This window comes from Parasteatoda tepidariorum, chromosome X1 (assembly GCF_043381705.1).
Source record: "Parasteatoda tepidariorum isolate YZ-2023 chromosome X1, CAS_Ptep_4.0, whole genome shotgun sequence".
Taxonomy (NCBI): domain Eukaryota; kingdom Metazoa; phylum Arthropoda; class Arachnida; order Araneae; family Theridiidae; genus Parasteatoda; species Parasteatoda tepidariorum.
Window position 1 is genome coordinate 72270514 of NC_092214.1, and position 26498 is coordinate 72297011.

Here is a 26498-nt window from a genome sequence, read left to right on the forward strand (position 1 = left end):
ACATGTTATTTTATTTGCGATATTCTTTAAGATATCTGTACTTAACCTTAAAACTAATACTTAATTTTTTCCCTTCTTTAAAATATGTAAGAATACCTCAATACAAAGCATCAATGCAGAGTTTCAAATTCATTATCATCAAATTATATGAATATCCACTCAATCTTTATTCGGATGGCACGTTTTTCTCTCTCTATGTTTATAGATCAACAACAAGTACTATATTTTCAATACAAATGTAAACAAAAGCAAATCTCCAGCTCCTTAATCTTACAACTTCCTGTTAGAAAGTTTACAGCTGCTTACTAAAGCTTATTGGGAGAGGCGATATTTTCAAACACATAATTTTATTTCAAATAAAAGAAAGAAATAATATAATTTCCGAGCTCAAATCTGCTGCATTTCATACTATATTAATGTTCTGAAATAATTTATGTGAGTTTGATGAGAAAATTTGTTTTAGTTATTTATAGATATGTTATTTAAAAAAAAAGCAACATGGTTGTTATATTTAGAAAGAAGTCGTTTTTATGGCACTCCTGATTTGGGTCTTTTAGACTTGTTTATGACTATTTAAATACTATTTTTTTTAATGCAGTACACCATGCATACGTTAGTGTTAGTCTTTAGTTAAAGTAACGAGACAAAGTTTAGCTCGCAAATTATCATTTTGATTTAAATTAGTATATTGTTAACAAAATAATAACAGTATTATAATAACTTTTATTCTAATATTAATATAAGTTTTTATTACCTCTCAAACCACATGTCTATTATCGCTTCATAATTTATGTATAATATGATTATTAAACTTGTCTTTTCCTTCTTAACAACACATTGAACCAAATGGTCTCAAAATGCAGAGGTGGACAAAATAATGGAAACAGTTTTATACAAATACATTTTTCATATTTCTCAAGAAATACTTAACGAATCATTTTTATAACTTCAGAAGTGTTTAAATCATGCAATTTCTCATACATATCAATGAAGTTTTGAGCTCTTAGAGGTTTGAGGGACCGACAATAAATTAATAACGGAAAATAGAGTTTTTGAACACTCTATACCAAAAAATATGTAGCAATAAATTTGTAACTTATAACAATTATCTTGGATATTATATGAAATAGTTACGCTACATTTTGTAAGCCTAGATTAAATATTTATGGAAATATGGACATTTTTATGTAAAAAAATTGTCTTGCGCTTTTTGCTATAACTTAAAAAATATTCAATAAAATCAAACAAAATTTTTTAGAGCAATTTAAAATTAATTACAAAATTTTTGCTTTAAAATTTGAAAAAAAAAATTTGAAAACTGCTCAATATATAAGTAGTTCCTTGCGCTGGAAAAATTTTAATTTTTCTTTTCTTAATTCTGTAATAAATCGTGTTTGGCAACTAAAGAAAAAAGTCCCATTTGAATATCTTAAAAATTAAAAAAGTTTCAGGCAATTTTTTAAGTTTGTTTTTGTATTTTTTAAAAGAAAGCTTTAAATGATAAGGGGTTTTCTACAAATATTATTTTGTATTATAAGACAAAATTAAGTAATAAATGATAGCACCTAACAATAAACGTTTATATACCAAAATATCATTGTAAAAGAAAAGAAAACAGGCGAAAAAAAAAGATTTTTTCGTGGGGGATGATACCCAACAATACCAGTATAATTTTTAATAAATTGTGCTTAATAGTGCAAAAGAAATTTGTGGAAACCCCTTATCACTTCGAGCTTTCTCTTAAAAAGTACGAAAACTACTTAGAAAATTGCTTACAAATTTTTAGATATGATTTTTAAGATTGGCTTATGGACTTTTTTTATTAGTTGTCAAATACAATTCACTACAAAATTGAGAAAAGAAAAATTTGAATTTTTCGTGCTCATACGCAGTGTAAAAGAACTACTTAAATTACTTATACATTGCACAGTTTTCAAAAAAAAAATTTCAAATTTTGAAACAAAAATTTTCTAATTAATTTTAAATTGCTCTAAAAATTTTGCTTAATTTAATAAAATATTGTTAAACTTTTAGCAAAAAAAAAATTAGTTTTCATAAAAATGTCCATATCTCCATAAATATTTAAGCTTGGTTTACGAAATTTTCTGAAATTATTGCATTTAATAACCAAAATAATTGTTACAAGTTACGGATTTATTGTTATAATTTTTAGCAAAGGTGTTATATTTTTTAGCAAAAAAATCACTATTTTCAGCTTGTAATTTTTTTGCCGGTCCCTCAAAAATCTAAAAGCTTTAAACTTCATTGGTAACTACTAGAAATCGCATAACCTAAACACTTCTAAAATTATTCTCTAAATAGTTTTTGAGAAATATCAAAAAATGTGTTAGCATAAATATGTTCCATAATTTCGTCCAACTCCTGTAAGTCGGATACAGTAATCCGAAAACTTAGGCGGTAAAGCTAAGAATACAAAAAGTTCCCTAAGTATATTCTTTGGATAAAGGGGGGCCTGCAACGCTCTCTAGTGTAGGAAACACCATCCATAACGTGAGGAGCATGATATACAATTATATCCTCTTTAATTCATTTAATGAAATCAGAAGGATATCTTTATGACGTGATTTTGGAGTTGTTCAATTTTTCGATACGCAGGATATAAAAAAAAATGGCTCTTATATTAATTTAAGAAAATTATAAAAATGTTCTATTATTAATAAATAATTTTTTAGATCTCTACATAGTTTTAACTGAATTTCTATTTAACTGAATGCTAATGAAACTATGTGTTAAAAAAAGTTGCCAAATAATAGTAAAACATTACAAAAATGCCTTTTTTATTTAAACGTTATTTTGAAAGATGGAAATAAAATAATTAAGAGACCCTTCCTCTTCTGACTGAACTCAACTATCGAAAAGGTGGAGACGGGGAGGGATAATTCTAAATATGTTTTTGTTCCACTTTATTTCATTTTCACAAATAAAGTAATGATGAATAATTAATTTATTTGACAGTGTCTTTCGATACATGTAAAATACATAGCCGCCACCCAATCACAGTTTACGACATAAAGTGCGGTATTTCTGATTTTCTATTAATTTTTTCAGAGAAAATTATGCCAATACAATTCTTGCGCAATGCACAGCTGTTTTATAAAACTGCACAATGGGCTATTGGCGTCGGTTTGGGAAACATACCTGAGAATGATCCGAAGACATGCCATCACAATTTTGATCCTCTGCAGGGGGGGGGGGCTTTGTTAGCCCGACGACATGCGTGTGAAGTCGAATACTTTACGGTAGAACTGTTTAACGAGGACATACACCACGCACCCTCAGTTCCAACGCAGACTGATCAAAATGGTCATCCACCTGTTCACTGACCGCTGCCAGTGATGCTTGACTTCAAGGAGCCGTCTCTTATGATCAGTCCTCAATGGGACAAATAATTTAATTATATTTGTTATTTCATTAATATATACGTAACGATTTCTCCATTTTTCTCTTTTTAATCAGGGTGCAAGCATAGCTATCGTAAGCGACATGATGTATCCCACAGCAAGAGATTCCGCATCTATAGGAAATGTTTCAGATGATGAAGGTTTATTCGTAGATAATGATTTCCCACCGTCTGCAACAACTTTATACCATAGCCAGAAGTCAAAAGATAAAAATGTCATTTGGTTAAGACCCCATGTACGTATTAAATTTCTATTTCAATTGGATAATCTAGACAATAAATATTTTAATGTCATTCTAATCAAGAAATAAGATTTTGGCATAATCCCTGAATCACGCAAGAAACACGAATCCGTCACTTCGACGAATGACAGATCTTGTTTTTGGCTCAACGATAGGACGATCTTCAATTGCAAACAATGGGAACTAGAGTTAAAGGTAAGCCTAAGATCTGATCGCTTGACTGAGTGGAAGAGGTTTCCAAAATTCTAAGAATTACTAACTGGAGAACAATCGCAAGGAAAAGAGCAGACTGAATGAAGGTTTTAGGGAAGGCTCTTGCCCACAAAGGGCTGTCATGCCAATAGGAGAATCTAGACAATAAATATTTTAATGTCATTTTAATCAAGGAATAAGATTTTGGTATCGTCCCCGAATCACACAAACACGAATCTGCCACTTTGGCGAATGGCAGATCTCGTTTTTGGCTCTACTATAAACTCAAAAACTCTACTCAAATTTAAAAAAAGAATTAAAATTTAAAAAAAAAGAATGCGACGCCTTGAGTTAATATGATACAAAAAAGGATTGTCTTATTTGAACCGGTGGTGATGTTTAGATTGGGTAACTATAAAGCTTTCAAGTACACTGCAAAATCTGTTATGTAATATCTGGGCAGATCTCTAAAACCTTTAACTTTTGATAACAAAAAAAAACATTAAAAAATAATGGGCACACTATTTTTATACCTCCAGAATTGTTTGAAAATGCATAAAATATCAGAAATTAATCGTGAACATCAAAAATTTTGATGCCCTTATAAGTATAAACAAAAAATTAAAATTTTTGAACTAATTTTTCTACGTTTATAATCACAAACAGTCATTCGATGAGGTTACAGTTACGATGTCAAGACCGTAATCAGACGCAGATCTAAAAAGTAAATGTTAAAACCAATCAAAATTTAGATCACACGTTTGTCATTGTCTAATTTATTTTCTTTATTATGTGCATCGCATTGCGTTGCATCTGTGTCAAGTTTCCGATCTATTCTCTAGGTTGTCCTGACCGTAACCTCAGGATTAATTAATTGAATTTAACATATCAGAACTTAGTTTTTTCCCTGTGTTTTACTAATTGAAGATATTTTTTGACTGAAAATAATTAAAGTATGCCTTTTTATACATTTTATGACAATTTAACTTAATATTAAAATTTTTCAATTCATTTATGATACTAATAATTTTTGATGAAAAATAAAGGGTGGGAATAAAGGGTACTGTGAATATGGATGAAATTATTAAAAAGAAAAAATTGCTCAATAAAAGAAAAATAGGTTCAGTAAGTTTATTAAATTAATGATACTTTTGTCGTTTTTATGATTTTTCATGAAATGTATATAAACCTAGAAAAATTAGTTCAAATACTTAAATTTTTTGTTCATACGTATAAGGGCATCAAAATTTTCGATGTTCGCGATTATCTTCTGATATTTTATGCATTTTCAAACAATTCTGGAGGTGTAAAAATAGTGTGCCTATTATTTTTTATTATCAAAAGTTAAAGGTTTTAAAGATCTGCCCATCTCTCTAAATTTGCTGTTGAACGACCCACAAAATTGTGTGAAGGAACTCTTTATTTCAAGTTAATACCAAATCGAGCTTTTTATATACAATTTAAATGGTGTAAATAAATCTAAACACTTATAATGGGAAAAGCTTACACCAAGTTCACGTACATCCTACGTAGTTTGAAATGACTTTTACTGTGGAATTCGTTTCTAAAATAACACTGTGCTGCATGGGATAAAAACCTGACACCATTCCTAATATTTCTATATAAAATGGCCACCTGAATCCGAATATGAGACCCGTTTTCCTCCATAATCCACCATTTCCACACAATCTCGCCTCCCCATATTTATCCTTTTTCAATAATTTTATGTCAATAAATTTAATTTAATGGAAGAAAAAATAATTATTTTTACCTATTAAACTTTTTTAGGGGTTAGGAAGGATAAAAAATTCCAAAGCATGAGCATATGTAGCAAGGAAAAAAAAAAGTTTTTTTACGTAAATTTTTAAAGTTATTTTCCACGTTTTTCTGCTTGCAATCCTTTTTTTTTCTCTCCCTAACACCCGCTATTAAGAAAGAGCCACAATTTTGGCTAAGAGGGGGTGAAGAGGAGAAGTGATAAAGCCCTCGAACATGGAACCTCCTGGAAGGGAAAAAATTATTATTTTAATAATTACATTTTAGGGCTTCAGGTTAGAGAAATTCTGATATATGTACATTTGATGCAAAAAGGGAGAATTAGGGGGAATTCCCTCTAAAAATGTAAAAAAATAATTTAAAATGGAAGACTTTTCTAGTTTTTTTTTTTCGTTATTTTTTAACTTGTTCTTAAGAAATTCAAGCTCTTAACGCTTTTTTTTTCTCCCTGAGATAATTAATATATTAAGTAAGTGTTTATTAAAAGCGAGCGAGCGGATGATGTCAGGAAGCCCAGCCCATGTACAATGAATCCTCCAAATTTACTCCTTGAAAGTTTTGGGACCCCCCCCCCCAAATTTTGTTCAAAATTTTTGGAAAATGTTTTTAGGGGACGAAAAAGGGCTAGAGCTTTAATATCTAGAAAAGAATATAAGAGATTGCGGGGAAAAAACCATAATAATTTATCCTTTTTAATGATTTTTTCTACAGTTTAAGGGAGGAAATCCTTAAAAACTCCCGATTTGCTACAATTGTTCATACACAAGAACTTTTCGCCTTTTTAGCTCCTCAGAAAAAATTTAACAAATAAAATAACTATCGGTGAGGTCCTGGAGATCTAGTTAGGCTGTTTCACTACAACAGTGTTTTCCAAAGTGTGGTACGCGTACCCCCTGGGGTACGGGAACTGTTTAGCGGGGGTACGCGTTTTGATGTGAAATATCTTGCAACAAACGAAAATTTCAAAATTTTTTATTGAAAAACAAAGTTAACCAGGAAAATTTATGATTACGTATTTTTCTATTGTCTATTTTTTGCAGAGTTTAAGTTTATAATTAATGGTGTCATTTTTAACTTTCGTACAATTTTGTTATAGTAAAAATTATATTTATTTTTTTATTAGTGGCACACAGCCTTACGAAAAGTTTAGAAAAGGTACACGAAAGTTATAAGTTTGGGAAACACTGCACTACAAGAACGCTTCCTGACCTCTCCTCCTCCCCCTTTTTGGCCGAAATTGGGACAAAATATTTTTGTTATTAAAGAATTACAGGCTTCGTAGTGGGTCAAAAAAATATCAGGACAACATTAACTAAATCAAAGTCAGAAAAAGTTTTTGGTGTACTCTACCTATATCGCAGTTTTTAAAAAGGGCAAACGGCAAACTAAAATAACTATTATTTGCTCTTTATTCGACGTAATAAAGACAAATTTCCTTGCAAAAGAATAACAAAACGTGCTATTTTTAATTTCAAAATTACTTTGTTTAGAAGAGAAAGTTTTAACAGTTACCAGTACAGTTTTATTAACATTAAATAATTAATAAAAATTTGGGTGCAATATAAACACATATTTTATAGTATTGTTAAAAAAATAACTAGTACTATTTAGTTAACATTCTCAGAAACACATATTTCATAGTACTGTGGCAGTAAAAAATAACTAGTACTATTTAGCTAACATTCTCTCATATCAATAATTTAAAAAAAGTAATAATGGAGTTCAATCAAATAATTTTACATACGGTTCCAATAATATCGAAAACCCAATAAATATGTAGCTTAAAATTTTTGAATTAAAGTAATTTTCGCCAACTGTAAAACTACAAAATAATTATCAAAAATAAGATCCTATTTTTATTATTATCTTTGAAGTTTCACAATTACTGATTCGTCCTAATTGATTTTAAAACTGATTGATTCAAATCAACAACACAGCTAACATATCGTAGAATTTTTGAATGGGGAAAATTACTTTTGTTCAAAAAAGCTAAGTTACATATTCACAGAGTCTTCGATATTATTGAAACCACTAAGTGTGGCTCCTGAACTTATCACCATAAAAGTTCCATAACATAAAATTGTTAATTGAATTATTTTTTTCATTAAAATTACCTCAAAATCTTCATTTTCTTCAACTGTTGATGTTGAGTGCAAGTGTTGTTTTCTTATGAGGGGCTGGAGAAGAAAGGTCATGGGGAAACACGGGCGTCATATACGAATTTAGTTCATTTAATATATATATAAAAAAAATGTTTTGCAGCGCAGTGTTACTAGCTCATACTTCTTTGTGTATTGTTTCTGAGAAATATTGCTCGATTATTTTTTAGTGTAGAGAATGTTTAATATTTCTGTTGTTGCTTCATTTATTTACTTTACTAATTGAGAATTCTTGCAGGAATTAGTTGCCAAACCAGAATTATTAGTTAATGGTGTAAGCCGACATGATATTGTTCAAGGTATTCTAGCTGACTGCTGGTTTTTATCTTCATGTGCAGCTGTTGCACAAAGACCCGATTTAATGGAAAAGGTAAAAGAAAATATAACATTCATGGTGATTTTCTTTTTCAAATTAAAATTAAATTTTGACTCATGTTCGCTATAATCCGGAATTGCTGACGCAGTTCCATACAGGTTGCAACGCGATTTGAGAGCAAGATCTCTTTTAAGAGTCAGGTAGAGTTGGATACATCACATTTTCGATTTTGATGAAATTTCCAGGATATGTTTTTAAATAAAATTATCAGAAACATATTTTCTATCATTGCAAGAAAAAAAAATTTTCCTGGGTTTTGAGGGTCAAACTGAATATCCTCTGAAATTTTGAGAAAAACACATATATTTACATACAGTAACATTTTTCGTGAAATGAATGAATCACGGCACTGCACATTATTTTATGTTCGACTACTTCCACATTAACTAATACAACGAATACTTTCGGTGGACTTTTTCATCAAAGGTCATTCTGAAATCGTCGATATAAGGCTATTTTTTTAGACTTCGACCGTCGAAATCTACTAGTATCAACAGTGAACTACAAAGGTACATACTGTGATTACATACTAACGAGTATTACCAAAAAAAAAAGAATTAACGCAGGTGTGTTGTACATTTAGCGTGACCTTAATTACCTTGCAGTAGGAAGAAACTGAAATTTTGCACAACGCAAAGATAAAAAAACAAGTCTACTATTTTTACATAAAAAACATATTCAAAAAATTTCAACAAAATAAAAAATGTGAAATATCCAACATAGCCTGTTCTGCTCGATTTAAAAAAAAACTAATTCTGACTAGCCATGTTAGCTTTTTACACTTCCTTCCCGATTCTTTCATATCTGATGACTATCATATGTATTGGAAAAACACAATGTTTTTTATTTAAAATTACACCATATAATTGACTTTACAATCTACATAAACTTATGAAGATACTATAATTAAATAATGAATACCATGACCATGCTAAACTATAAAAAGATTTATGAAACCTAATGAGCTGAAATAAAAAGGTGAATACCAAGGGCTTTAGCTCCAAAGCAAATCATCATTACATCACTTCACAAAAAGTGAATAAAATTTTCAAACCAGAAAAATATGATTGATGAATTTATCGAACTTTTTGTAAAGTAACCTACAAAGATGGTGAATTCATAAAGGAGACTCCAATTCCCAAACAAGAATGCAATTTCCTCCTCTAATTCTCAATTATGAAAAATAACCAATATTTTACTATCTTTTTGACCGTAGATTACACCTATGATAAGAATAGGTGATTCTAGTACTGAAAACTTCAGTAAAAAGTGTCAAATGGAGGCACGCAAGTCTTACAAATAATTCATTATGTTGTTCCCTGTTGAATTATTACAAATAATTCAACAGTGAACTAGCATCCCAATATAACTTGAGAATATCGCCACTTCTTTGAGATTCTTTATAGAGTCCTGGGCATAAAAGTTCAGCATTCATTTTACCTGCTCTGTGTATTGACAATCCCTTATTGGAAGGATGCCAATGCTGTTTTGATGTTCTGGAAAATAATCCTGACCTGTTTTAAGTCTGAAATTATCAACGGATTCATTACTTACTATAGTCTTTCCATCTCTCCTGGATCATTTCCGAGCGTTTTCCTTTGGATAATAATTCTTGCTCTCTTCTGTGTGGTGCATTCATTTTATTGTGAATGTGCTTCTTTAAAAAAAATTGTAGAGAGTGGCAAAGTTAGCTGGTCTTCCTGTACACCCATCTTTGCTGAAGTGTCGACTTTTTCGTTACCGTTTCGTTCTTTAATGTGTCAGATGATACAAGATTCGGTTCGAGGGGTTCGTCGTAACTGCTTGTATTTCAGCTATTGAGTCTATCAAAATTACGGCCTTAGTAAAAAAAGTTGATGTTTTTAAAATGGCTGTTCATTGCCAGTGATATGGAATGCATTTCAGCTTCAAAACTAGACATGTATTTTCTCACGGGAGTGTGATGTGGTAACAGTTTGCTAAATACTCCAGGTCTTATTTTGGAGACATCTGTGTAAATTCTGATCCATTCAGGTTCTGTGTATTTCTCATCCAACATGCATAAAGAAGTGGTTCTCAAAATTGGATCTAGTGAATCTTTCTTGTTCAAATTGTCTATTTCTAGGCAATTTTTAATGAGCTTGTAGTTAAGAGTGTCTACTCGATTTGTATTTACGTCCATTAATTCTTTTACGTTCAATTCATCCAGAAACTTTTGACAACTCTTGATTGGAGAACAGAAACTGAAGTATGTCTGTTTTTGTGCCATTATTTGTGCTTTATTTTCATATTGTTTTGCTTTACTCGTAGTAACACAAAGTATACTCTAAATTTTCATTTGGATAAGTTGATGCAATCAGCCACTTTCAATTTGTCTTTTGGTGATTTTACATTTTGATTGCCCTAGAAATTATATGTAACTGAGCTGGTCTGTTTTTGAATTTATTTGATTAATTTTTGTTTATCTATAGGTGATTCCATCCAATCAACCACTAAGTGGACATGGATATAAAGGAATAATTACTTTTCGTTTCTGGAGATTCGGTCATTGGATTACAGTTTATGTTGACGATTTGCTACCAACTAAAAATAAAAAACTCATATTTTCAAGAAGTTCAGAACCAAGAGAATTTTGGGTATCACTCTTGGAAAAAGCTTACGCAAAGTAAGAATTAATGCTAATTTTAACACGCATTAATTTTTGCCAGTGAAAATAACCAAACATTTGAAATACTACTGTTAATTTAAGCATTATTTGAAAGAGTTTTCTAAATATCAAAGCTAACCATGCTTATAAGAATTGTCCATAGTATTGAAAAAATCAAATGTTTTCAAACCTATATTTCAAAAATTGCCAAATTTAAATTTAGAACCTTAATTTAAGATGATTAAATTTAAATGAACATATTAGGTTGTAAAAAAATATGTTTAAAGTAATAAAAATGAGATTCTTTTAATTTTTTTGTTTAAAAAAATTGAAAATAAAATTTTATATAAAAAACTTTAATTGAATACATTTTTCTTTATTCAAAATATGAATATTAGTGCTGAAAACTAATATTCCTTTGATCATTTAACATAACTGTTTAAAAAACTTATAATAAAAAAGTGTGTTTGAAAAGCGAAAATGTTGAATAAGCAAACTGATTAACCCTTGTTAGTGATGATTGAAAAAAATTAATTTTGGATATTGAAAACTTGCTTTTCAAGGACTCAACTATAAAAATGTATAGACTTTCGTCAGATCTACGATTTTATAGGTGATGCTTTGATGTGTCACACATTCAACCATTCACTACAAAAAGTCATATTATTTCAGTCATTCATATGAGCAATTCCTCTGTTTTGTTAGCTCAAGACGCGCATTATTTATATGCGCATATAAATAATTTATTCAAAAACATTTTTCAATACAGGATGTTCTGTAATCATTGTCTTTATTATATAGTTTTAAAATATTTCTCTATACATTAAGGTCGCAAATTAATATTAGAATGAAGAAAATAAATAACGAAACAAAAGCAATATAAAAATCTATTGAATGTAGTTAAAAAAGCGGATTGAAAAACATCAAAACCTGTTTAATTGTTGTAGGAAGAAAAAAGAAATGGAAAAGTGATTAATAGCAACATTGCCATCTTATATCCGGCAATCAAATCGGTTTGACTAATCGACATCAAAACCGACTTGATTGCCGGAAATAAGTTGGTAATGTTGCTAATAATCACTTTTCCATTTCTTTTTTTTTCTACAATTAAACATGTTTTGATGTTGAGAGACAGTCCCACTTTGTTCAGTTATAATTGTTGAGATATTGATAGCGTTTAAATATTTTCTTAGCTTAAGCTACAGAAATAGATCAAAAAAGTTTTAATTAGTTTTTTTATAAGATGGTTTAAAGAGTTCGTTTGGATTATCCCTGTGGTGGATTAACACATATTTTAAACATTTTTCTGGGTTGTGCACAACAATATCTTAACATGCGTTGTTTGTGTATGTCATCATGGTTATGTTTATATGCAGATACTAATGACCTTGTAATGTTTTGTAGATTGCATGGCTCATATGAGGCATTAGAAGGTGGACAATCTATGGATGCATTAGTAGATTTAACAGGAGGTTTAGCCGAAATGTATGTGTTGGAATCAGCACCACCTCATCTTTACAATATTTTACTCGTAGCATCAACATCTGGAGCTTTCATTACATGTTCTAGGAAAGTAAGTTGAGAAGTTAAACATTATTGAAAATTTGGGCTGTTCTTGCTTACAATTTATTTAGTCCTAAAATTATTCAGATAATTTATTCACTAAGTAATTCCAAGAAATAAAACAACTAATTTCACTTATTACTCCACTTTGTAATATATTCATCCATTTTACACAGATAAAGGACAAATATAGAATATTTTTAGTTGCATAGTCAAGCAAAAAAGTCTATGTAAGTTTTGTAAAATCGTTTTCTTTATTTAAAAAAAAATCTTACAATCTTTCTCTAATAGTTTTAAAAAAATGTAAATATGTTTGAATATTGACATAAAATAAACAATTAATTTTACCACCAAAAAATGCATTCACTATGAGGAAATCATGTACGTTTAAATGTTTTTTTTTTTTTTTTTTTTTTTTTGCATTAGATATTGCTAATATTGTTAGTATAAAATATTTAGTGTAGTTTTTGTGCGCCCCACTGAAATAAAGCTACCTTAATTATCTGTCGTAACTGAACACAAGGCAAATCAATGAGAGTGCAACATATATTATATTAGCAATTAAGAAAGACTATATACAAATATATACTTACAAGGGGTAACTCACTTTCTGCTTTACCTGAACAGGAAAAAAAAATTGAATACGTAAAAATGAAAAAGTGTTCTACTGAAATAAAGCCACTACTGCCAGGGCCCGACTTAGCCTAATTGGGGCCGGGGGCAAAAACTTCGTTGACCCCCCCCCCTGCTTCACTACCTCAGTAATGAGGAATTGAACTTTATGGAGGTAGTAGAGCGCCGATTATCCGAACGTCTAATTATCCGAACTATGTCTGCATTTGCTTTTTTTTTAAAAAAAAAAGTTTAGAATTCTATTCAACTTATCAACAATTTTTCTAAATTTCTGAACCAGTAGATCTTCTGGCTGAAAAAATGCCAGGTTATGCAGCAGAATAAATAGAAGACAGGTGTCGAGACACTGACAACGTCCCAGGATTTCAAATTTTAAATGATGATGAAATTGTTGCTGAAATTTTGAAAGAAAATCGGAACTCCACAGACGAAGAAGTAGGTGATCAAGTTCAAGATAGTGGACCTTCTCATATAGAAGCATGCAATTCATTAGATATTGCAATGAACTGGCTAGAACGTCAAAATGATGTTGATCCAGTTCAGTTGATTTATTTAAAAAGAATAAGGAATACGGCTGCTCAAAAAAAAGCAACTTCTTTGAAACAAAAGTCTTTGCTGGATTTCTTTTGCAATGGAAAATAAGAAGAAATCAGTAATTGACAAAAAAAAAATTATAAAAGCTGAAACATGATAAAAAAAAATTCAAAATGAAAAAAAAAAGTTAAAAAAAAATTATTACAAAATATTTAAAAATTAAAGAAAAACAAAATTTAAACAGAGCTATTTTAGATAGTACTGCCAATCCTAAACCTGTAAAAAGTGTGAAGGGAAGTTAGTGCATAAATAATAATCATTTAAACTAGATTTTAAACAACTTTCCAATTATCCGAACCACGTTCGGTCCCGAGCAGTTCGGATTATCGGCGCTCCATATTTAAATTTTTTAATTTAATTATATATATATAACAAGAAAATTGACTAGAACCTAAAATAGCTATAATGTCCCCCCTCCCTCTAATGGTCAGGCGAATTATCGTTCGGTCCATTTTATAGATTTTCTGACAATTCTATGTCAATCATGCCGAATCCAGGTTTCTGATTGTTAACTTTGTCATCTAGCTGCAAAATATGCATATCCTTGCTGACATTAGGGAGGAATTCAGCTAAATTTTCACAGCTACATGACTCACTTAAGCCAATCAAAATCCTGTATTTTTGTAAACACATCGCATTTTGCTATATTTAAAAATACAGGCTTTTGATTAGTCAAATTTGTCCACTGTAATTGCTTAAATTTAGCTGAATTTCGCACTAGAAAGCCATGGATTTACGAAATATAGATTTTTGTGTTCATACGATAGACTAATGAAGAAGCTAACATAAAACTGACGGATTTTACACCGTACTGATATTTTGTTTAAAAAAAAAGTTCATTAATGAAGGAAACCTAAAATAAACTTTCAGTTCGATTTGGGGCCCCCCTCTGATGTGGGGCCCAGGGCAATTGTCCCATATACCCCTGTCTTTATCAGGCACTGACTACTGCTAATAGGAGATATATCCACCATGTTAACAAATGAATTAGAATATACAATGTTGAATATCATCATTTACTAGCCCAAGGAGGACTGTAGCATGAATATTATCCAATATTTCAATAATGGCAGTCTTCAATTCTACAACAGACTGAAACTACAGAAAGGTTATTCCATAACATGTGCTTTATCATCCAAAAACAATTATTATGGCAATGTTGTAAAGTGAATGTAGGTATTGTCTGACTGGAATATCCAATTCGGGTCACTCATTCCTTGTAAATATCTATTTGTGTATGAACTTTTGTAATACATGTTTCCTTTTCATTAGTTTATTTCATGTTCAGTTACATCATTCAATCAAAGTGGCTTTCAAAACTTATTTAGGTGAACCAATTTTTAGGTATTTTAACTCTTATAATCTTAGTTTTTGCTCAACAGTTTAGATTTATTAATCATCTCTAGAAAAGTGTGATCAAAAAATGTAGAAGTATAAAAAATGCTTTTTACCCTCTATTAAAACTACAGGCTAAAATCAAATAATATGTGAGACATTTAAACAAAAAATTCCACTTGCAATAAATCAAACCTTTATTTTTTAGGGAGACTGGATGGAATCGCTGAAAGCTGATCCAAATGGTTTAGTATCTGGTCATGCTTATACAATAAGTGCTGTTGCAATAGTTAGTGTCTTTCAATTCAGATTTAAGTTTACAATAATTATTTATTTATTTATCTTGATATCATTACTATTTTTATTTCTCAAATTGCACAGCTAGTACAGCATTTTTATAACCATCAAAATTGTATGAATTAAGAATTTAATGAGATAAACACAATGCTCTTTTTTCTTACAATGTATAATATTTTTTTAGAAATTTTGGTTGCAAATTTTTCAATGAGCAAACAAATTGAGGACTTTACTGAGTGTCACGAAAGTGATTGATGATTTGAAAATTTAATCAAAGAAAAACAGAAGGAAATGGAGATTTATGGTTTACTGCATTCCACTTGGAATTTACTCTCCCCAAATCTTAAAATTTTTTGAAAAGTTCATCAACAAGTGGTGTTGTTTAAAGAGGGGGAAAAAACAACAAAGATTTTGAAATTACCATAACACAGTAAACCATAGATTTCTATTGTCTTCCGTTCTGCAATAAAAATTTTAAATAGTCAGTCATTTTGGGGATACCTGACCTTATTATAAGAATAACTCCAGTAGAGATAATTTTTAAAAATAAGTTTACTCAATCTTACTAACTTAGAAAATTGTAAACAATTATTTAATATGGTGACCAGAATGATTTCTGATATAAATACCAACAATTAATTAAAAATCTTCTAGCATTAACTTGTAAGATTTTTTTTGTTTACAAAATATAACTCTTTTGCACATGTTCCAGGTATATATAGTTTTCATCCAAAGTATAAAACTGAAGACATGATAGGAAAACAAATGAAATTTTTATCCTGACTGCTTCAAATAATTTTTGCTACCTCTTTTAGCAGCAAAGATTCTTTACAAAACTAAATCACTACTTTCCAAATAAAAAACATTATATATGAATTACGCACATTCTACTTTGTATTTTATTTTAATATTTTACAAATATTTTTATCACAAATTTCAAATAACCTTTCATCACAAATTAACAATTTTTTAACGGACCTGTTTTGAAAATATTTCTTCCCATTTTGTTCTTTTCTGGTAATTCCTTTTTTAAAGAAGAAAAGGAATTGGTTGTTAAACATTTACTTCTGCAGCAGAACAAATTATTTAAAAATATAATAAATAAATATTGTAATAACTGTAAAATATTGCATTACAAAAAGTTACAAATCCTATCAAATCTGTTTATATTACTTTTTTATTTACAAATATACATTTTTAGAAGCAATTTAAAATAAATTTTATGCAAAAATATTATAAATGTGATTTTCTTTTGGAGAATTAAAAGAAAATATAGTTTCTGATATTTTTCTCAGTATATAGGTGATTAAGTCTTTCAAAATATATTGATAAAAATGTTCTTAGTAATATTGAAAAATTACATTGCTGTAAGTTGAAATGAAAGAATGGAATGAATGCTTTTGAGAATTAGCTATGAACACAGAAAAATAAGAGTGTTGTTAAGGCAGCAAAATTAGTAATAAAATTCAAAGCATTCAATAAATACCTTTTTATATTTTCGAAAAAAAAGTATTGAATTATGTTTCTTGCACACACAAAATAAAATAATAATAAAAAATTTTAAAATATGTATAATAATATAAATATTATAATAAATAAATAATATGTAATTACGTATAATAAATAAAAATTCAGAAAGAACCTCATTCTCAAAACAAAAAATATATATATATATATTGTTTCATGAAAGAAAATTTTTTTCTTCGTCTTACTGTAAAAGTACAGTGCCCCCCCCCCAAAAAAAAGAAAACGGAAAATCCTAAATAACTTTTGATCTAATGATCAAATTTCACGCTCTAGGTCAAAATCTTAATGGTTTGAGGGGGTGACATCAAATATGCTTACTAAATAGTGCAGACTATACTCATACAAGATACTCACACAGACGATACTTTCTCTGAATAAATATACCCTTTTTTTGACGGATTCCAGATCCCCAAAATATGGGGGGTAGCCACAATCTTGGAAATATGGTCCCCGTTGTTTGGTCAGAAGAGCGATCCAAAGTTTGGGCCACTTAATGATAATTTTACTTTTTGGGTATTTTGTCATGTCTCGAGAAAATTTTAAGCGAATTGAAAAATTTTTGCTCCCAATTATAAAATTCATTTGCCATGCAAAAAAGAAATTTTAGCAAATATTTATAATTATTTTATTTAATAATAGTTTAAATTTTTTTAAACTGTAAGGCATACATTTTCTGATATCATTTTAAAGTAGGTAATTTTACATGGCGATATACAAAATTTGAGCGAAATTGGTTGAACAGTTCCTAAGAAATCAAATTTTCAAAAAGTAGTATATTTAAAATTTGATTTCTCAGGAACTATACAACAGATTTTGCTCAAATTTTGTATTTCGTCATGTTAAATTACTTACTTTAAGATAATGCAAGAAATTGTAAAACTTACTATTAAATTTTTTTATTACTATTATTAAATAAAATAATAAAAAATAAATATTTCCTAAAATTTAGTTTTTACAAGGAATTATCTTTGGACAAATGAATTTAATAATTTGGTGCAAAATTTTTTCATTTAGCTTAATTGAAAAGTTCTTGAGATATGGTGAAATATACAAAAAGTAAAATTACCATAAAGAGGGACTTAAACTTTGGATCGCTTCTCTGACCAAACTATGGGATCATATTTCCAAGATTGCGACTACACCTTATATTTTGGGGGTCAGAAAACCGAATCCGTCAAAAAAGGTAAATTTATTCATAGAAAGTATATTTTTGTGTCTGATTTCGTAACTTAAAAGACGGTCAGCACCCATTAATTAGCATCCTGCAGACCATGAAGATCGAGTCCTAGAACATGAAGATCCATCCGATCACTTGATCAAAAGTTATTCAGGGTGGTCATTTTTTTCTTTTTGATCCCCCCCCCCTGTACATATTATTCTATGATTAGATAAATGAATAAATTATAAATTAGATAAATGAATAAATTCTAGTTCATTCTCTTTTACAGCTTCATTTTTTAAACATTATTTTTTTTAAGTAATCAAAATTTGATTTTCAAAAATAGAAATCAATTTCAAATATAATGAATAAATTCTAGTTCATTCTCTTTTACAGCTTTATTTTTTAACATTATTTTTATTAAATAATTAAAATTTGATTTTCAAAAATAGAAATCAATTTCAAATAAATAAGTTTTAATATGAAGAGAATGAATTTCAAGACGGAAGAATGAGTTTCAACACTTCGCAAAAAAACATTTCAGACTGTTAGGAAATACAAAATTCTCAATTTTTAAGTTTTTTTTAAACACATCATAGTAGAACGAAAAAAAATTAAAAACACTTAAATTTGTTCTACTTAAGTTACCCCCATATATTTTTGAGGTATAGTTTGAAATAAATATAAATTTAACAATATGAATAATTCACAACCACCTTTTTTCTAATAGGTAAAGCTCAGCACAGGTTCAGAAGCATATTTAATACGTATACGAAATCCCTGGGGTAATGATACAGAGTGGAATGGACAATGGAACGACAGGTAAATAGAAAACTTTTAATTTATATAAATACCAGGATAATTTCATCATGATATATTTTTGATCAGTTCTATTGAAATAAAAAGAATTAAGACTAAGAAATGAAGTTTCATTTATTTGATCATAAATGATGTTTCTAATATTATACTTAAGCTGCTATAAACTCTTAATGTTTTAGAAGATACAAATATTGGATAAATCCTATTCCTTATGAAAGAAGTAATTTCGAATGGGAAAAAGATTCACTGAGGAAAATTTTAGCTTCAGAATGAGTGTTGTTAAAAAATTATCGTTGATAGTTTTTGAGTTCAACCTAGTTGCGGTAACTTGCTGTTACACAAATAAAAAAAAATATAAATAAATGAATAATAAAAAATAAAGCACGTTACAACTTATTACCTATTTATTTTATTTTATTTATTTTCAGTTTGCTTATTTTTATTTATTTATTTTACATATTATTTATGACAAAAAAAAACTGTATATAAAGTAAAAACATGACTCCCTCCCTGCCAAAAAAAATTCTTTAAAGGAAAGAAAAAAAAGAGAGAGAGAAAATGTAGTTCCTAACTGTATATATTAGATAAATAAGTTGTTTAAACTAAATATCATGGATCAAAATATCAACACATAAGAGTACACAACATCAACATGAATAAAGAGTTTTAAAAAAAATTCTAATGAATTGATTAAATTGCTGAAAATTTCTTCGGCATGGATAACATGAGCTGTTTCTACCATGAGCAAAACTTTCATTACCTTTTAAAATTAAAGTTTAAGTGTTTCACTTTTACCAGAAAATTCCTAATAAAAGAAACCAACTGCTTTAAAAAAAATTGTAAGTTCAGAAATTAAACTATCTGAAAATCAATGAACATTCATAATAAATAGCGTAAATAGGGAGAAACTAGTATAAAATTAAAAACTAATTGGGTAAAGAGCATCAATTTAAGAAAAGAAAGAAACATCCATGCAAATCTTAAAAAAGTTCTTGAATCAAATTAAATAAATCTTCTACTGGCGGCTGAGTCAGCCAATCTGGTATACCTCCTATATAAGCTATTAGCGAAGCTACCCTCCCTGAGGCAGGCAGAGGAGATCTTACTGAGACTTCGTGGAGAACGGTTGTGTTATAACCAATCTCCATCACTAAAATGGCGTCTTATCACAGATTTGGCCGCGGCGGCAAAAGAATGTCTAACCCAAAGCCTTATCCCACTCTCGACCTAGTTAAGATCAAGGAGGTGAGCCAAAATTATGCCAGCGAAATGCAATATTATGCGAAATAGCAACTTCAGATAACATTGACAGAGTGATCAGAATGCAACGAAACGTCATCGCTGAAATTTCTGAAAAACTCGACAGAGGACGGAGACTCAACGAACAAGAGAATGAAAATCAGCATCGATGTGCATTTATGCTTGAACGATACTTGGAAATTAAGGAAAAATGGACTACTGAGGAAACAACAACGCCAGTGTTAACTGAAAAGATGGAAACATTAACCGAGCCAAATATTCCCCAGAAGACCTAGAACTTGATTCCAGTTGAAAAGCTTGATACTCCCACTCCAAACACTGCAAGGCCCTTTTTATGGCCAGAAACTACAGACTCAAACACCATCCCAGAGACTGATTCACAACCACAGAATTCCACCGATATGGAAAATACTGCTACTTCTGCTCTGAAACGGAGAAAGAACAAGAAGATGAAAACTTGCGACAACTCGGCGTCACAAGTCATGAAACACCGGACGGTGATAACACCCAGCCTGAACCAACTCCTACTCCAGCAACACCTGTGGAACCAGTACCGATGGAACGTGAGAAAGAACCCGAAGCCCAGGCGACGGCAGACCCTCCCGATTCCACTTCAACACCTAAGGACTCTTCACCGAGTAGAAAATTGAAAACCCTCATAAGAGGATTAAAGACTGATTCTGAAATTCCTGAATTGGAGAAATACCTAAAAGAATTTGGACTTTTTCCCGAGAAAATTGTACAACTCAAGAGGAGAAGCGCCCAGGGCCTTAGGCCCCATCAGTTTTCATCATCATCCAATTAGATATCAGAGTCAACAGAAACATCTTTAACATCAGTTCTATGCTAGAGAGAAAAGTACAGAGAGAGCGTTTCCGAGGGGGACGTTTTCTAATTCAATGCTACAGATGCCAAAAATTTGGACATACCCAGCGTAGCTGTACAGTGGATCCCGCCTGCCTAAAGTNGTGCTAAAGCCCATTACTCGAATGAATGCACGAAACCTATCTCAGAACCGGCGACCTGCGTCAACTACAACGGTGAGCACCCGGCTTGTTTTACGGGCTGTGGTGTGTCCAAAGGAAAAAAAAGACTCTTCCCAAGAAAACAACTAATTCTGCTAGTCGTTTTTTAAGACTTTTTACTTAGATGAAAGAACTCTTGAAAGATGAAGAGCTTGTTAAGCTTCTTCGATCCCTGCTACCAGAGACTTAGATGATCGGCCAGCATCCAGGAAGCCACGCCTTCTCAGCTTTTTTGTTTTTTGTAATTGCAGCTAGCTGTGATATTTTTTCTTTAACAGATTCTCTTCCTCTCTTAGGAGCGGATAGTGACAGAATCTTCATCATAGATCGATCCAACATCCGATGAATCGGTTTAAGTCATCTACGCGGCTGTGCACCGAGCTACATGTAATTTCTAACATTCTACCCTCCCTGAAATGCACTATTCTTGCTTCCATAGCAGCAGACAGCTTCAGGCTTTGTGGTGGGGGGAGTTCTTACTATAGACAAGATATATTAAATAATAAGAAGTAACATAAACATTTTATTGCAGTGATAGTAACTGGCAGAATGTTGATTCAAATACCAAGGCAAGAATAGATTACAGTAAGAGAGGAGATGGAGAATTCTGGATGAGCTTTCAAGATTTTTGTCGTGAATTTGAAGAAGTAACGATATGCAGTCTTACTCCTGATTTATGTCAACCAACTTCAGTCTCAAATAATACACTTTGGGTAATAATTTTACATTGAATTATCTCTTTTTTGATGTAATAATTTTGCGAAGCAGTTTATTTGGCAAATCATAGATTATTGCCACACCCATTGAATGATAATATATATTTTTTTTAAAAATTCCATCTATCTACTTATAAAAGAAAATAACTTTGATCACTTACAGGTGGCAGATAAATTACTTCATACTATCTAAGCTGTTTTTAAAAGAAAAATCAAGATAATTATTTTTATGTTTATTTTTATATAATTATTAAATTTATAATTTAATTTTTTTGATCTAATGTTTTTTTGTAAGGAAAAAATATTAAAACTAAGGCTATATATATAGTATAAGAAAATATCAATTTAAACGATCTTACCTATCATTGGCACAATAACAATGTAAATATTTACCTATAAATAGAAAATTTGATAAAGTAAGGTTTCACATTTCATTTCATATACATTTCCATCATTATGTAAGATGCTCAGTAATCACCACATCTAAAATAGATTTTTTCTCTATCAAAAAATGATACACTTTCAAATTTTATCAGGCTATTCAGCTAGTTTAGATGGTTTTAGTCTCTCCTTAATAGTAATTCATCAGACTTTAGTTCTTCTCACTTACGTATAATCTTTAAGGTGAAATTTTATCTCATACGTTTCGTGTGTAGCTTTCAGCTAGGTGTCATTTAAATTCTCTGCATAATATTTTGAAATTATTTTTAACGCACATATAACTGTCCCTTAATTTTTAACAAGGATGCAAATACATAAATCAAGAATAATTATTATGGAACACTTAATAGATTATGCTTTCAATAAGTAGAATTTCAATTCAAAGCTTATATTTGCTGCATTTGCTTTCTGCATTTTCTATAATAACCTGTAATATTAACCATAAGTTTTAACATACAATACTCATAGACAATAATATATTCATACTATTTTTCACACTTATAAATACATAATTGAAGTTTTGAAAGTGATAAAATTTCACTTTATTAACATAATGTAGAGGGATTTATTAAAAAGTCTACTAATAAAAGTAGAAGTAAAATTATTTTAGGTCCCCAGAACAATATACTATTGTGCCACTTAGTATAACAAAGAAATACTTAAATATTTAATAAGCAATTTTTTTTAAAAATCCTTTAACTGTTAGTATGATATATCAAATACAGGAATTTTACAGACCTTCAAAAAATTTTTGCTAGAAAAAAAACTAAACTAAGGCATTATGTGGGCAAATCATAAAAATGGGTCTTAACTGTTCCTTCCACATCATTGTAAAATATTTTTAACTAACTTCCTTTTTTTTTTCCTGCTTCAGTAGGGATATTATTTTTTGAAAATGATTTCTTAGGCATCCAGAAAAGATTTTTAAGAAAGGAAAATATTAATAAATAACAAAATTATTTAAGTAAAAAAAGAAGGCTTATGAAGTTTTTACTTTCAACAATAATATGAAATTAAAAACTTACATACATTAAGATCTTTCTTCCCCCCCTCCCAATAAAAGCAAAGTAATAATCTATTTCTCAACCTTAGAATGATACTTACATTTTTCTTTAGCCAGAAAAAAAAATAAGATCAAGGTGTTATATACATTACACAGTAAATTAATATTTAATTGTCTCTTTTGCTACCAAATTTGTTTACCAAAATGCATTTTCTGAACTATACATATATTTACCTATCATTATGGAACTAAACTGTATATATTAACCTGTAATTGGTTATATACAATATTATTATAAAAAATATACTCCTATCAATTTTCATAACTATAGAGGAAATAGAGACAATTTAAAGGTTTGAAGTTATAAATTCAATATAAATCAGCTGAGACAAAGATTTAGTCTAGACGTTTATGAATAGTAGAAAATAAATTAATGAGAGATTTCTTGTACTTCAGTCCAAAAATGTATAAGGAGACATGAAATTCAACCCAAATTTTGTTTTCAGTCACACAAATGCAAAAATCTTCATTACATTTCTAAATATCGCCAAAGTTTTCTTTAAAGCGCTCAGAGAAATTGCCTGACCATCACAGAGAGAAATGTCTTTTAATTCTCACTTAAAAAAACTTGGCTTTCACTTAGCAGATTGAACAATTAATGAAGTGGTAGCACACAAAGTAAATTGATCAATATTGACGAATTTTACTCATTCATCTAACAATTAATAATAATAAAAATAATTAGAATATAATCTTATTTATAGATTTTGATCAAGTGTGAAGCTTAAAAAGGAATAATTTTGTTGCGATCATCATATAAGTATCATATTGTGAATATGATACTTAGCTTTTTGATTATAATAATATTTAAAAAATGATTTCTTATTTTTACTTTACTCATAAAGCTTTAAAAATAATGACCACAAAAATATAAGTTGAAACTCACACTTTATCACTAACTCACACCATTTTATTGTTTCAATATTTAAAAATTATTTTGCGAATAAAACAGCTTTTAAATTATCTTTATAAATGGTATGAAAGCATTGTATCATTGTGCAAAAACATTGTAAAACAATTTATTTAAAAATTATTTGATATGACTCATAAGATTTAAACTTTTTTTTTTAAATACAAAATAAGGAAGGTTCACAGCAAGCTACTTTCACAAAAACTATCTATGGAAGATGGGAAGAAGGTAAAAGTTGTGGAGGTTCTCGAAATAATCTTGTTTCTTTTGCTACAAATCCACAGTTCCTGTTAACTCTTTCAAGTAAGAAGTTACATTTTTCCATCTTATGATATACAGGGTAATCACCATTTGCTAAAATGTTTTGAATTATAGTGACTGCAACTAATAAAATTAGCCGTTTTTAAAATTATATCTGCAAGAATGAAATCATTACAATATAAAAAACCATCCTTTTATAAAATCATGTTAGCCATTTTTTAAAATCAAATTTTCGTAAAGTAGTTGCTTAAAATAATCAATAACTCTGCTTTTTATTTCTATATATTCATGTTTTAAAAGCATATAAATATCAAATGATAGTGTGGCAACTACGCATAAAAAGAAAAATAACAAGAGTAGATTACATTTCTTAGGGATATTGAAGGGTGAGAATTAAAAAATTATGAAACTGGGAGTATAAAGGAACTATACTGAAAAGTATTTATGAATTAAGAAAAATTATAAAATGTCGATCATTATTCAAAGTTAATGATCATTACTCTTTCAATTACTCATAAGGTAAATCTATTTTTAATAGATGTCAGAAAGCACTTGATATTTTTACAGCAAAGAAAAAGAAGTATTGAAAGATACAAAAAATTTTATTAACTAGCAAATTAATTATATTGTAATATTGATTATTGCAAACTATGCTCCCTAGTATGACCCCATAACAGCAACCTTTCCATTATAACGACTGATGAATAAAGACTTATTTACTATCCCATAGATGCTAGGCACGTTATTTTAATGTTTAATTTATTTAATCAATGGACATGGAACACTTAACTATAGTGTTTTAATTTTGTTCCTATGATTATTTAAATTTTTTATCTTTAATCTCAAAGATCTTTGCAAACAATATATAGCATATTTTTTTCTTTTCCTTTAGCCCCGGAAAGTCGAAAAGATGATAAATGTAACATTGTTGTGGCTCTTATGCAATTAAGACGTCGTTGTGTTCGACATCCACAAAGAAAAATGTTACAAATAGCTTTTGTGATTTTCAAAGTAAGTAACTATTCCTAATAAATTTTTATTGATTTTTTTATTTCTACAAAATAATAAGTTTTTGATTATTAGATATTTTGCTTATTCATATGAAATAATATTACGGCAATAAGATGTTACAAATATATTTTTAAATATTTCTTAAAACAAGTAACCTCATCAGAAGTGAAACACTAATAAAGAGATTTATTATAGAATGAGTTTGCAGTGATAAATTTTTTGGTTATAAATTGTTCTCTCAATATTTATATCTGTAATTTGAATATTTGTTTTATTCTGATGATGATGGTATTTGTTTACAGTCCCAGAACAACTGTCTTTTTTGCATATGCTTTAGAATAGTGTTTCTCTAGAATTTCTTTTTTTGCAGAATTAATAAAAATTGAAAATTTTCAGTGACTTATGCAGTGAAAGGTATTTCACTTTTCTGTGGTCCATTTTTGCTACCAAACATTAGCTTAGCAACATTTCAAATATTTAACAGAGACAACAGAAATAAATTATTTTTTGGAGAATATTAATCGTGAATTTAATTATTTATTTATAGCATTTTTATTAAATTTTTCTAAAGAAATTTTTTATTATTTACTACTATTAAATTTTTTTCTTTTAATAAGGTAAAACAAGCTATAAGGCAGACCTTGCAAGATTTTTTAAGTATTGAAGAAGTTGGAAATTCTGGACCTTATGTTAACTACAGGGAAGTTTTTGGTCGATTTCAAATGAAATCCGGGAATTACGTTATTGTTCCAGCAGTTTTTGAAGCAAATGCTCCAGGATCTTTTTACATCAGAGTTTATGCTGACACTCACATTTTATTAAAGTATGCATTGATTACCATATTCAAACATTTAAAAGATAAAAGTATGGTGTATAATTGAATGTTCTAATGTCCCATCTAAACAAGTGCAGTGATTCTGATAAAAATTCGAACATATTTCTCCTTTTATTAAAAATTTTCTATTGTGTTAAATTATACTAAAGTCAAACTATCTTTAGACAAATAATCTCAGAAATGCATTTTATTATGAAAGTTGGGACAAATTTTAATCTAGTGTGTGTCTATATATATATATAACAAAATTATTTAAG

The 26498-nt window shown here is 29.2% G+C and overlaps 1 protein-coding gene across 1 annotated transcript in view; it reads left to right on the top strand.

Moving 5' to 3' along the window:
• The window catches only part of LOC107445078 (calpain-A), a 56868-nt gene that overhangs the window by 26610 nt on the left and 3760 nt on the right, over nucleotides 1-26498 (top strand). Inside the window, exons 3-12 of the mRNA XM_016059404.3 lie at nucleotides 3478-3657; nucleotides 8029-8160; nucleotides 10617-10810; nucleotides 12197-12365; nucleotides 15126-15206; nucleotides 18631-18722; nucleotides 21537-21717; nucleotides 24308-24437; nucleotides 25288-25406; nucleotides 26024-26229. Of these exons, the coding sequence (XP_015914890.2) occupies nucleotides 3478-3657; nucleotides 8029-8160; nucleotides 10617-10810; nucleotides 12197-12365; nucleotides 15126-15206; nucleotides 18631-18722; nucleotides 21537-21717; nucleotides 24308-24437; nucleotides 25288-25406; nucleotides 26024-26229 (1484 nt within the window). The remainder of the gene's footprint in view (nucleotides 1-3477; nucleotides 3658-8028; nucleotides 8161-10616; nucleotides 10811-12196; nucleotides 12366-15125; nucleotides 15207-18630; nucleotides 18723-21536; nucleotides 21718-24307; nucleotides 24438-25287; nucleotides 25407-26023; nucleotides 26230-26498) is intronic.